Source organism: Rhea pennata, chromosome 1 (genome assembly GCF_028389875.1).
Source record: "Rhea pennata isolate bPtePen1 chromosome 1, bPtePen1.pri, whole genome shotgun sequence".
Taxonomy (NCBI): Eukaryota; Metazoa; Chordata; class Aves; order Rheiformes; family Rheidae; genus Rhea; species Rhea pennata.
In genome coordinates, this window is record NC_084663.1 from 152,582,524 (window position 1) to 152,596,981 (window position 14,458).

Here is a 14,458-nt window from a genome sequence, read left to right on the forward strand (position 1 = left end):
CAAGTGCCATTTGTACATCATATAGCTTATACCAGTTAAGATACATGCAGAGATAGACACCTGCCTGTACACTCTTCAACTGTATTTACTTTAATATACCTGCACATAACACTTGCAGAGAGTTGGAAAGCAGGGTTTAAAAGTAAAACAGCAACTTTCCAGTCAAGGAAAGAGAGAAAGAAATACTTATGAAAGAAAACAGAATGTGAATTAAGTAGACTGTATGCAAGGTGTGCATTTTACAGACAAAAGGGTCTTTGAAAGGATTAGGAAAAAAATGCAGAAAATTCTTTGCCATGCAGAAGGAAGGTAAGTGGTTGCACAAATAACTAGAAGAAAAAGACAGGTGAAACAGTGAAGCACACAGAGGGCCATCTGTTTTGATATCAGGAAGGGGATATCTAATACAGCCTAATAACTTAAAAAAAAAAAAAAGTTTTTACAAATGTTAGGACCATGCTCTGCAGAAAGGAAAAACAGCAAAGAAAGAAGCAAACAAGCAGGCCAGAAGTAAAATACTAAATTTTCGGATTTACAAACTTATGTGAATGAATGACCAGAAACCCTGTCTGGAACTTGCTCATCCATTAGATCTAGGATAAACACAAGCATACTGCATACTCACAACTAAGAGCAACAGCTACAGCCTGCAAGAACTGAGAGTAACGAGCAACTTCATGAAATTATACTTAGGCATATTTACTGAAAACGTGAAGCACTAAAATAAGTATCTTGTTTCATTTCAAGACTTCGTATTACAATGAGGTACTTTATGCTTGCAGAGGAAAAGACAGAGTCAAGTGATTCTGAATTAGACCAAAATACAGAGAGTAGCTCAGAAAGGGCTATTGTCTTTAGCCAGAGAAGATAACTAGGTTTCAATCACTATTCAAGCAAGCATTCCACAAGACCTAGATACTTCCGGATAGAGAAAGTAATGCAATTCTCAAATATATGCAGTATTATTGGAGGAAAAAAAAGCATCTTCTAAAGACAATAGTAATTCACCACACCTTCAAAGAAACTACCTACTAAAAGTATTCACAATCTACAGACTTTCATTTTAAATGAATTTTATGTCCTAAGAGTCTATTTCCAAGGCAACATACTAATAAACAAAAATACCCTTCTCACACACAGTAACATTTTAAGTGGCATACCAGCAAAGTCACCTGTAAGTACAACTGCAAGAGCAAATAAATCCTATACAAATTGAGTATCAAAACAAACTCTGTTACTCTGTTCATAGAATAACCAAAAACAATATTATTAATACCCAAGAATAACTACATTCTCCAATATATTTTATTACAATCCACAATAATGCAGCTGCCCTGCTGTTTCAAGCGAACAAAGTGGACTTAAAATAGACACAAAGGTTAAACAAACTGAGTAAGACAGAATGAGCAATGGTTGCCCTTGGTAAGCTCCGCTGCACGGTGGATGTAATGAATCCTGAATATGCTTGTGGCTGTGTGAACTCAAGGATCACACGGGATAACGAATCTCCAGCTGGACTCAGTGAGATCCTGTTCATCCACTCTAGCCACCACAGTTTTCCACTCGCTTCTGCAGGCTAAAATGTAAGACCTACTTGCAGTTTCCTAACAAGGCAGATTCTTGTATAACACGAGCAACTTTTTGCCCCCAGATAGGAAGGAAAAGCCTGGAAAGTCACAAATAACTTGCCAGAAAAGAATGGTAGTTTAAACACCTTTTCACTTTTTATCATTCAGTCATCTCAAATGGAGCTTGAGCATCCAATTTCATAACCCCCCCCCATAAAAAAAAAATCTTTTCACAAATCTTTAGCACTTTCCAAGTGCTACCATCACCCAATAGAGCAAACAGTCTCTACAAGAGACCTGTGGCACGAATAAGTGAGAATTAATGATCAACTATGAGTACAATGAGATTTAATGAACTTGCACCAAGCAAAGAAAGCAGTGTTTCACTCCTGTGTGTCTTGATCTCATGCAGGGGTGGGGGGGTGGGAGAGCAGATTTAAGAGAAAAGGGAACAGTCATAAAGCCTATCTTTAGCCTAGACAGGTAAATCTTCTTTATAGTGAAGAGGGCAGGCCAGCTTTGCAAAGCCACTGACACCACCCTTCTCTATATACTGGAGGGAGCACTGGGTTCCAACAGGTCACCTGCCAGACCTTTAACAGACACAGGCAGGCCAAACTGTAGAAGCTTATCAAACCTCTCCTTCACTGCTGGACGGGTGAGCAAAGGCACCATCTCCCCATACATACCCACTAGCAGCTAGTCTTGGTCCCTGCATTACTTTAGATGGACCAAGTTCAGCAGCTGGAGGACTGCAAGATCACGGCAGCAATCAGGCTACCTATCCACCCTCCGGTTTAGTTAGCTCAGAGGGCTCCAGATCAGCATTTGAGCAGTAGCTCAGCTGAGTGCACTGGGCAAGGCAGTATGAATACCCACAGCTCCTTAGCACTGACTACATTACAGTGTGTTCCTGTACTAGGCTTCTCAGCACTTCCTTATTTATTTTTCTCCCCCTATTATTTTTCTTTTCTACCCCTTACTCCATCCCATTACCCTGGGCATAGAAGTTTAAAATTACAGTTCAATTCCCAATTGAACTTCTTTTTGTACATCTCTAAATAACAAGTCTTGGTAGTCTATATTTTGAATTGCTCAAAGAATAGGTTTCTCAAATACAAGCCCTCAGAAATTGTGGAAGGGTCCACCCTCCCACAAGGTCCAACCACACATCTGAGCAGTGACGGTAGGAGGCAACATGGTCTTACCTGATAGGTAAGCAAATCGCTTCTTTAACTGGTCCTCAATATCTGCAGCATAGAGGCGAATGATATCTTGATGCATGATTTCATCTGTGGAGAGAAAAAATATGCATCAGAGTCATTTTACATAAAATTTCACAGCAGGCATATAAAACATCATCCTAGAACAAACACCCAGAAAACTGTCCATGTTTTCAGAAGTATTTTAAAGTGTTTGGAGTCTTTTGGGTGCTTTCCAGCAGTAAAATTTTTTGCCAAACAGCACATTGATAAATGATTAAAAGCAATATGGATTTGCCAGCACTTGGAAGAAGCACAGGACGTCACAGAACCTAGTGTTTTAGAGCTATTGTATTTCAGGAATGATGTTAAACAGTGGGGTTTGTACATTTCAAATTCAATTTTTATTAAAGCCTTCAAGTGATACCAAAAAGAGAAGCAGGAGAATGTTAATATTAACTTGGCAGGCCTTGCTGAAGCCACCCCACAGCACACACAGGGGACCTTCACTGACTGCTAACATTGTACAGACATCTACACACTCATCAGTAGATTTTCTGGAAAGAGCAGCACACAGCTATGCAAAATGTCAGCACTATTCCATTCAAAAGGGAATGGGCTTTATTGATGAATATTCTTAATTGTTCTGCACAGTGGGAGCATAAGATCCGTCATACTGAGTAAAACTTAGTCTCTCTAACATATTATGCAGTGTCTAAACACCACAAGGAGGCAATGTTCTTCAAGATAGGTATGTCGTGTTTGAGAGTACATCTTCACAGAGCACCTGAGTTGGTACAAATGCAGAAAAGCATTGCTTAATCTATGCTAATCTTTCTATGTTAGCTTACTAACAGATATAATACTTTTCTGATTCTTAATTTTCTGCTGAAGGATTTGAGTAGCTGCATTTCCGACAACACGTTTCCAGAGGTAAAACAGAAACCTCAGTTTTCCTGACCATTTAAATCTTCTGACCACTCTAAATATTTTAATTTCACCTGCGTGACAGAGTTGCCTCACTCACTGAACTATGATCTCATCCTTATAAAGAAAAGTTTTGCTATTAAAAAAAATAATAATAGTTCTCCTATTCTTTTAGCCCCACCGAAAAGCAGTGAAAAGAATAATCTAGCATTTTCATTACTTTGTTTTGAACATCTCTTAATTTGCTGTTATACAGAGGAGTTTTCATAGTGTATGTTGAAATGCCATTAAGATATACCCCATCTAACACTCAGAACTGTGAGTGTGCACAGTAAAAAGTAAAAATTTAAATGTGATAGAGAGAAATGTCATCTGCCTTGAAATACAACTTGATCAAATAGAAGTATTACTCTGGCCCTTAAGGAAGTCACTTGCTATTACTGATACCTCTCAAATACTAGAAATGGAGGGGAGGCCCATTCATTTTTTATGGGTAAACTTCATGTACATAAATTCTGAAAAGTGCAATTATTTAAGAGTAACCAAGAAAAATTTTCAGTTATTTCTTCCATATAAGCAGCAACTTATACTGGGAAACAGACCTTCTCTGTTCTCCATCTGACAGGCTGTGACAGAGGAACACTCATGATTTCTTCCAAGGTCACACACTGATCAGAGCTATTTTGCTGTATCCGGTGAACAGCCGCTTGATCACAAGACCTCTGCATACCACGCGGTCAAAGCCATAAGTGGATACGTTTAAGTCATATTTCACTGAGACTTCCAGTTATGTCATCATCATAATGATTGCAAGGCAAAACTTAAAATGGATCTTTTAAAACTCCAGGTTCAGATGGTCAAGTTATTTCCAGGAGAAGGAAAAATAACTCTACCCAAAGGAAAAAACAGATCTTTACCGTTAATGCTTTTAAATACAAGCAGTTCACCTGCAACGCTTTTTAAGAAATTAGAGCTAACCTTGATTCTTCAAACCAATGCCTACAGATAGACCCATTTACCTGAACATAACCTATTAGAAGGTCAATGCCTAATTCTTGTTGGAGGAGATGAAAGCAGAGGGAAGAACATAATCACTTATGCCATCCTGTCTACAGTCCCAGGTAGAAATATTTTCATAACTGCATAAGCACATAATAAAATAGGTGTGCATAGCATATGTAAATACCTGACACGAAACATGCAAAATGTTCTTAAGCCAGACAAACACTTTACACTACAAGTTCCAGACATACAGTGGTCACCACTTCCTCACATCTACGCAGTCATTCCTGCTGCTGTCCTTCCTTGTGCTACGTAAAAAGGCATGTGTAAATCCCATTGCTCCAGTGTTCCCACTGACAGCACCAAGAGCTTTTGTAACCAGCATGGGGCAGCCCACAATCTGGAGATCAAACATTGCTTCAGTGAAAATACAAAATATTCTTCACCTAGGGTTTAAACCCAGTTGTATCTCAAGTTTAAAAGTTGGCCTGTTTGGCTCCGCAGAAGCAGGACCCTGCGCCCTTTATGCAAAACTGGAGAATACGCTCTGGGCACGCTCTCCTCAGCCACAGCACGACCTCCTTCTCTTCTTGCTCTTGCTTATCTCCTATAACTTAAGCTTTTTCTTACTAAATTTTCAGGCACTCTCCCAGACAACACACTTCTCTGAAAATGTATCCTCTACACTATCTACAAATGTGCAGTTTATTCCAAAGTGATTCCCCATCTGTATTTTATTACGTACTAAAAAGCAAAAGACTCAGAGCTACCTAGAAGGAAAATTAAAGAAAGAGAACAAAGCCATTTAACAGAAAGTCACTTGAAACCGGAAATACTGCAGAAATACAAAAAGACACAGACTAAAAGCTATCCCATGCTTCAGATCAGTTATGACAAAGTGCTGTTTTTGAAGTAACTGCAATAAAGGAAAAAAAAAGGGATGGAAGGTTAAGCTATAAGTTAGCTTTAAGTAGTGTCATCTATGTTTTCAAAAGATACCAAAAGGAAAGGATTTCAGGGTAGTCTCCAGCATATGTGCAGGCAGCTGGATCAAAAGGTGAAGCGCAGTTAACTTTTTGAACCAAACTCTTCTCGTGTGGAAAAGGGTTCAGTCCACACAAGGGATACTGTGATCATCTCCTCCTCCTTCAGGGAAGAGGCTAAAGCCCTTAAGGTTTGCTGAAGACGGATCTTTGGGCCTGCCCTGGAGTCACAGAGGATGGCTCTGAACTGAGAACTGAGACACGGGTGAGACACCGTGCAAATAACAGAGCTGACACTGGGAGGACCTCAAGGAGTGTAAAGCAAGAGGTCGCTACCTTTACAAGGGATGGGACTGAAAGGTGTAATTCAACACATTTAATCCACCCCCCCCCCCTTAAGAGGAGTGTGTAATCCTCCCAGAATCAGCACCCCACATTTGTCCTAAGAAACCGTAACTATTTGTCAAGTCAGTATCTACCATGCGTGCAATCAGGTCAAAGCCTCCCAGAGGGAGGCAGAGGACAAGGAAATCCAGGTGGGATAAGGAGGGCATTGCAGCACACCCCAGGAGGCTGCAGCAACGGGAATAGCTACATTAATAAATCGCTGGCACCTCTGCCTCCACCAGCAGCACCAGAACCACCTCAACGGACTGAGGTTAAAACAGTCAACTCCCTGACCTAACAGGGCCTGGGATTTATGCTGGTAGATCGTTAGGCAATACGAGCAGACACGCTGTAATTACGCTTTTAGAGACTCGGTTAACTGTCTGCTTCGTAAGCGGGCACACATCATCCCTACTCAGTGTTAAGACTTACTGTTCAAACCTATTCCAGCATCCGTCTTTAACCTCAACGTTTTAAGCAAACAAGTCAGAAGAGTGTGTGTGTGTGTGTATATATATATATATATATATATACACACACACACACATATGTATGCATAGACAGATATAGATATGTATAACTTCTCCCTCTCCCCCCAAAAGCCTAAAAAAAATAGGATTAGTTGCTGAGAATTCATCACAATGGTCTTCTCCAGCTCAAAAAAAATCACAGGATTCCCCCCAGGCGCACACACTCCAGCTGCCCATAAGTTATTTGTTAATGTTTTAGGAGGAAATTTTTGACTGAAGAATCTAGATATAATGCTACCAAAAGTAATACACACATACGTACGTGCGTGTTCATATATAAATATATATTATACAGAAAGAGAGGAAAAAGAGAAAGTATGTGTGTGCGTGCAAGCATGCTCACGATTTCATTCGGTTAGGAGAATTTTTCCATTTTTATATTGTTGTTTCAGTAGCTCTTCTTTACTAGTAAAATACTGTTAAATTACTCATTGAAGGAAATGCAAGATTCAACATATAAGACATTTACTAAAGTCTTTCATGCACCTTGCCATAATTTGGGCTCAAACTTAAGTTCACAGGAACTGTTTCAATGAAAGGGGGGGGGGGAACAACAACAACAACAAAAACCCCATATAGCACATTGCAGGCTAGAAACCATTAATGGTTTCACTGCAGTACTCTAGCATTTTGGTTAGTCTAAAATAAATCTGCAGAAAAGCTTTTGCCCACCATATTATGAATTAGATAGAGTTGTCAGGGTCAGAGCTTGTTTCTTTTTGTTGTAGGATATAAACAGGATTCAGACTCCTTAGTCGACACACTTACTGTAATGTCACTGCTAACCAGAATCACTACTGGCAATTATTAATAAAGAGTTCCTCAGCCTTTAAAGGTTATGCTGTAACTCGACTCTGGAAAGTTGCCCTTTATGTCTGCTGTTCATTGTTTGCACTGCTATGTGCGGTTCTATTAAAATGGCAGAGCAAATTCAACCCCCAATTAGGATTGGAGAGTAAATTCAATCATCAATTTTGACACTTCCTTATGAGCTAAATTGGATTATTTAACATAAAAAGGAAAGAAAAAGGCTTTTAAAGCATTTTCTAGAAGCTTTATAAGCTTAGAAGATTGTTGTGAAGTTGTTGTCATACTTCTAAAAAGTTTGCTTCCTAATATTTACATATCAAAACAAAGAAATCTCTGCCTGCCTTTAATGTAACTTTTTATTACGTTCATTTTCATTACCGTTTCCCAAGCCTGATGAGTGTTGCAACACTGGTGTATAGTTTTGTTAAGACGACAGAATTTAGTCTTTAAAATAAGCTCACCACAAAAAGTGAGCACACAGTTTTCAAGCCTGTCTTTCAGGAAAAGGTCTAATACATGCATATCCATTACAGGATCTGTCACCAGTTTAGGAGAAAACAGAAACAGTACACAAAACCAGGCTACTTCCAAATACAGATTAAATTTGACATCTCTAAAACTCTTCTCACAACAACATTTTCTAATTCTTCTCACAAGACTGATGTAGGAACAGGGTCTTCAATGCAGAGACACCAGGTCTCAGTTTGGGAGAGACTAATCCCTAATTTTTAACAGTCATCTTGGAGACAAGAGGTGGTCTATTCAGTGTCCCAGTCCTTTCTTCCAAATATAATCCCCATTTCAGATCCTCTTGTAAGCCAGGGCTCTTTCCCCTAGTGCTGCTGCTCCCCAATCTCTGCTCCCTGTTTCTTTTTGGTGTAGAAACACCCTTCCTTAACGTTTTACTCCTTTCCCTTGAGGGAGTTTTCACTGCCCTCAAATAGCAAGTTCAAACATCACCCATTTGTCAAGGTCCATTTTTGTATAGTCTCAAATTCTATTTATGCTTCCATGGATTAACATTTACACAGTCTATGATTTACCCTGTCTTACCTTGACTATTCACATAATATTTTCTAGACAGAGACCTAAGAGCTGGTCTGTTTTAGTATATCTAAAATTCATAGTTGAAAAGAGATACTAATACTAAAACATGCTAGAACATCCACTCATTCTTGAAGAACTAGCTTTAAAAGTTTTCCTGAGTTGGCTACCTAAAATAATGCCCCCTAGATTTATGACGCATTTAGTATTGGGGGGAAATATTAAATAGGATAAGATTCTTGAAAGTTATTTTTACACCAGAACACACAATAGCTAATGCACAAAGATTTTTTTCCTAACCCAATAACTGGAGGTTCTTGGGGAAAAAAACAAAAATCAAAAAAGCAAACAACAAAAAAAAAAACACGCACACACAGTATTTACTTCTCAAATTATGAGTGTAAGAGGATAGAAGTGTCATGTTTCCAATGTAAAGAACTCAGTTAAGCATGTAGTCATTTAAAAAGTGTCTCTCTTTAAAAGTGTGAGTCATGAGCTCAGGGATATATCATCTTTTAATTCAATTTTAAGTCTTGCTATCATCCTAGTTTTGTCTCTGTACTGGAGGAAGGTGGCTTACAAAGGCCAAATCCCATACCGACTGTAGTCAGACAACTGACTACATTTCAAATGAAACAGGACTACAGTTTAACCACGAAAGTACAGAGATTACCAGCACTAGGTAACTCAAATGCAAGTTAAAACAAGTCCCGAAAAAACAGAGATCAGAGAAGAGGATTAATATTACTCAGGACAAGATTTACGTTTATCAGTAAAGGATTTCTCTTTCTTTTCTAATCAAACCTGAACTGATCATCATTCAGAGATCATCTGCCAGGATGAAGGAGAAGTCTTTGCACACAGCACAACACAGGAGGCAAGTCTAAACAAGCTGTAGCTACAACGTGAGGAAGGTCTCCTGACATGACTCATCATCCTTTCGTAATGGGTTTAATCCAACTCCCACTGAGCCAGCTGGGCTTAGACCACCCTTTGAGTAGCTTTGGATGAAATCTTACAGCTATTGCTTTATACCAAACTGAAAGCCAACCTGTTTTACTTATATACACATATGGACACAATTATGTCTTTCAGTACAGACCCCAGTAACACACCATAAAGCAAACTACAGATCATTTTTCCTCTCTTTCTTTCTTGCTCAGTCAGCAAGATTTTCCCAAAGACATGACTATGCCTCCTCTATGAAGCTCGTGCCTTAAATCAGAGAGAGATGTCTTTCTCAACTAGTTTTGTTTTGTGCTTTCTCTGGAACAGCCTACTCACCCAAACGGTTGAACACCTCTACTGGGGGGTGGGGTGGGTGGGTGGATGTCTTAATTTGAAAAAAAAATCTCTTCATTAAAGCAGCCTCCCATCTGGTAATTATAAACCCAAGATAATGACTTTCAGAACAGTCCCTTCATCTCTCTCAGCTGGGAAAGTAGGCCCCAAGGCAAACCTTTCATTCCTCCTTCTTTTCCTCTTCATCTTCACCCCGACCACTACCATGAACAGTCAGCTCCTTTGTGCTGCCCTCAGAGCAGCAGAGCTGGTGAAGATAGTCCTCTTCCACACACCACCACATCAAACTACTTAGACAGTCAAAATGCCAGGGGAACGCTCCAGTTCAGTGCTCTTCTTTCTTCAGGCAGTTCAGTCTGCAAACAGGTCTGTAGTTTTTTTTAAGAATACTGTTGCATAGTCATGATGCTTGTAAGGTCTACTGCTATGTATGTTCAAATAGCTGGAACAGCTGCTGACAGCATCAATCTGATCTATGCGCTTCTTGTAACCACACTGGGCTGGTTACAAGTGGTTCATACAAGTATTTGTAACTACATATTAAAATCTCACCTGTCCAAAATATCTTCAGGGAGAGTTCATTTCTATTTTATTTGGCTACCATGCTATCTAAGCTAGGGGCCAGACAATGTGAGTGATTAATCATCTGACATTTTCATGCCGACTACAACTCTCTCTGCTGAAGAGTACTTAGCGGGGAAGTCATTACCTGGATAAAATACTGCTCTCAAAACTTGTTATTTTCTGGTAAGCTAAAATGCCCCAGGTTAGCAGGAAATACAAGTTATTAACTTATAATTTTACAATTAGAAATAAAGCAACATAACACACCACACAACTTCATTTAGCATTAGGTGTCCAATAAATATTTTAACAATGTAAGTATGCAAGAACTATACTGCAAAAGGTTAACTGCCCACAGTCAAACTACACCTCCTTTTTTTCCTCCCCTAGTCAGGAAAAGCAACTTTCTTTTAAGAGCCCTGATGCATAAAACAGAGCTTTAAGTTGAGATACCTATCTTTTTTTATTAATTAAATCATGCTTTATAGAAATTCCACTTCTGTGGCATTACTAATAGCAGCTTGTATTATATATGGCTTCTGGTTCCCTTCACGTTAAGGAGCACAATTTAAAGGCCTTATCGTAGGAGCCAATGCCACAGTATGGCTCTCTAGCCCACAGCTACCCTCGGCTAGGCTGTAATCCCATACCTTTTCTACGTTAAGCAAGGATCTCATTGAGTCAAGACTTGAAAGTTGGACTGCCAAAGCAAGCTAAATCTAGAATCTCAGGGCTGACGTTCCCTCTGTGTCCATGAGACTGAGGCACCTACTACTCTGGTGAGTTTTTTTGAGTGCCTCTTACATCAGAATTCCTCAACACTTGGATCTTTAACAGAGTTCATGACACATCTCAAGTGGAGAAACAGTTATCCATGCATACTCAGTCTAACTGTGACTGTTCTCATACTCCATTTTTCAACAGGTTTAGCAACAGTATACTAGGGAGGGGAAAAAAATGGTACTGAGCCTTCACCTGCACACAGTTCTGCATCTAAGTGGGAGGAAGACAGGGAGTCAGAGGATATTTCAGCAGATGGAATATAAACACTGTTATTAACCAAGCAATATAAAATGTTACATCAAGGGAGATTCCTCAGTCTGCTGATTTGCAGAGACCAGCACAAACCCAAAAGGCAGCAGGAACACTCAGTTGGTGCCAGAATTATTTGAGATAGTAAAAATCACAGTTCCAATTGCCACAAGGGGAAAAAGAAAAAAGAAGGAAAATATTTCTCCCCTCAACTCCCCAATGCCAAGGTGGCAAGAAAAGCCTTATTAAAGAACTAAAAATCTCTTGCTGCTCTAGCAGTTCACACTTAACTGCTCTGCAAATCCCCAGAAAATGCTCTGGGAGTACAAAGAAAGAGACCAAGAGGAAGTTTATAAGATGAAAAGAAGGTTAAAAAAATTTAAGAGTCAGTCTGTGGCTTTTGTGACAGCACGTAATGGAAAACAATGGGCACAAGAAAAGATCTTCAGTGGAGGAGGCAAAAAGCAGGATGAAACTTCAAGTACTATCTCCCTTCTTTCCACATCTCTAGCTACCAGAAGCTCAGGCTTCTGCAGCATTTTTCAAGTCCCTAAATTCTCGTAGTACTTAATGATTCCATTAAAATGAAACTCAAGAAACCTCCTTATTTAGCCAGTCCTGGAAAAGAACAGGTGATGTTAGAAAGCACACAGGTTTATCCTGAAAGGTTGGAATGTGCAGTATTTAAATAAAAAGACAGGCACTTGCAATGCATGGGGGAGAAATTAAAAAGGAAAATAAAATCTCCTTGTATTATATAAGATGGCTATTGAACCGCCTGTTTTACCCAAATAATCCCTGCTTCCTATTATCACAATCAAAGAAAAAAAAAAATGTCCATCTGTTTCTGAGTCTACAGTACTATAAGGATGATGGCCCCATTTCATATATGGTTGTTAGTTACTGATTCTTCTTGTATTAAAAGGAAAAAAAAAGTTGAGTTGTATAGCAAAGGCAGTGCTGCCTGGCCAGCACAACAGGTTTAACTCCCATTTTTTTATTCAGATTACAAGATATCTGCTTAAAAGCACACTTTGACAGCCAATGAAGACTATTTTCTTTCAAACACTTCTCTGAATCTTTTTGATTTGACCATTTAACATCCCTGTCAAAACACATACTAGTCTTTACTCATTTCCTCCCCCCACCTCCCATGTTGCAAAAGGGGACAAAGTTCTTAGTTTTAAATTTGACTAATACCATCTAAAAGCAAAAACATCACAGGAGACTGTTCTCCTCATAATCCTCTCTTCTAGCTATAGTAAAAGGACTTGCAAGGTTCTATGAGTGTGAAAACAAACAAAAACAAAAACCCACCCATCTTCATGCTCTTCTGCTATATCAGCCACACCTACCAGACACAACAGTCTGTAGTAGCAGAGCTTCTCAGAAATCATTGGACATGCTTGCAAAAGTGACCAAATACTAGTTAATTTGTAAACAGAGGAAGGCTATATAATAATTAGGAAGTCAGTCTGAATATCAGCAACAGATCTATTATTTATTTATACCTGAAGAAAATCTAAAACAAGATAAATCAGATAAGGCATATGGCAAAGAGAAAAGAAAAAAGAAAGAAAAAGATGCTGAAATTGTTCTAACAAAGCTTGAAAGTATTACCAATTACACTGAGCATCCAAACTGTTTGGCACAATTTTATTCTATACAGAGTTCAGTGAATCTGTTCTGTTTTAGTGAGAAAGATGTTCGTCATGATATTCAAATAATTATAATTACTTCCATCCCAAACTGAGATGGAAGCAGAGCGCTGCGTCATGCTATGTTATAGCGTAACTTTGTTAGCAGCAAAGAGGACTTGCAGAGACAGCAGAACTGTCACATGGATTTACTCCCTTAAGACAAAAATTCTTATGGTGTGTATGATCTGGTGATTACTATCTGATACTAGTAATGAAGCAATAATCTTTTCAGGATATCTGAAGAGAGGCAAGAACTGATTTCTTGCCTACCAATAAGGAGTTTCAGACTCCTAGGAACTACACCTCAGAAACAGGGTTAACAAACATTGTGAAGACTGCTGCATTATTCCTTATCCTTAGTACTGTACATCAGCTTTCAAAAGCTACTTATACTGAGTGTACAGTATCAAAATATTTCTGAAGTACTAGATGTACTGCAATAAGCAGGTTTTGCAAAAAGCAAAGACATTTTAAAAATAGAGAAATACTGGATATAGGCTAAGCATCATTAAATCATCTAGCAAGTACTCAAAAGATGAGGAGATTGACCCAGATGTGTCTCATTTAGTACTTTATCAGATAGGCCTCCACAGAGCAAAATAAATGTTAGATTTTGCCAGCTGGCTGTAATAAAATTTAATGCTCAGAGAAAATTACTTGAGAGCAGAATTCCCATAAAGCATTGAAAAGAAGGGTGAAAATTATCTAATAGAAAAAAGAAACTAGAAAACCCAACTCTGAACAGAAGAACTTAATGCAGATTATAGCACTCATCTTCAATATGACTTAAAAATAATGATGCAATCACACAATTTATGCACGTATCCACAGTAAAAGTCTTTCCAGGTAACCAGACCAATATTTTTCTCCATTTAAACTAGCTGCTTTCAACCCTCTCTTCAGAAAAAGACATTTCTTGAAGCACGCTCCAACACATGAAGGACCAACTGCATGAATACTTGGAATTTCTGCTAAACAGAACACTATTTCTGCATCATATTTTGAAGCAAGATAAGATGTGAAACAACACATGCTTTCACACTTGATTTAAAATTGAAAGTCACATCCATATAACAGAAAAACAGTAAAATCTAGTTGTTTACCGTACACATCTATTCTGAAGAGAAATTATAATTAAACAGAGTTAGGCTATCATGCTAACAACTATGATGGTTTCAGCAATATGGAGAATGGATAGAAGCACTTCTAACGAGGAGTATATTTTACAGCACTCACACACTCTTGTCCATAGAAACGTAGATTAATAAACTGACGTTTTGGAACAGGAACGCAAAGAACACCATGGATGTGACGGAGAGACTGTGAAGTAAGAGCTCAGTATTTAATAAGTGACTTACTTGGTACCGACTATCAGTTATCAGCTGACAAACATTTACCTATTGCAGT

The 14,458-nt window shown here is 38.7% G+C and overlaps 1 protein-coding gene across 3 annotated transcripts in view; it reads right to left on the bottom strand.

The window, feature by feature from the left end:
• MCF2L (MCF.2 cell line derived transforming sequence like) overlaps nucleotides 1-14,458 on the bottom strand; it is a 106,175-nt gene that overhangs the window by 65,372 nt on the left and 26,345 nt on the right. For all 3 annotated transcript variants that reach the window (XM_062601681.1, XM_062601683.1, XM_062601682.1), the window contains exon 2: nucleotides 2,777-2,860. In XM_062601681.1, the coding sequence (XP_062457665.1) occupies nucleotides 2,777-2,860 (84 nt within the window). The remainder of the gene's footprint in view (nucleotides 1-2,776; nucleotides 2,861-14,458) is intronic.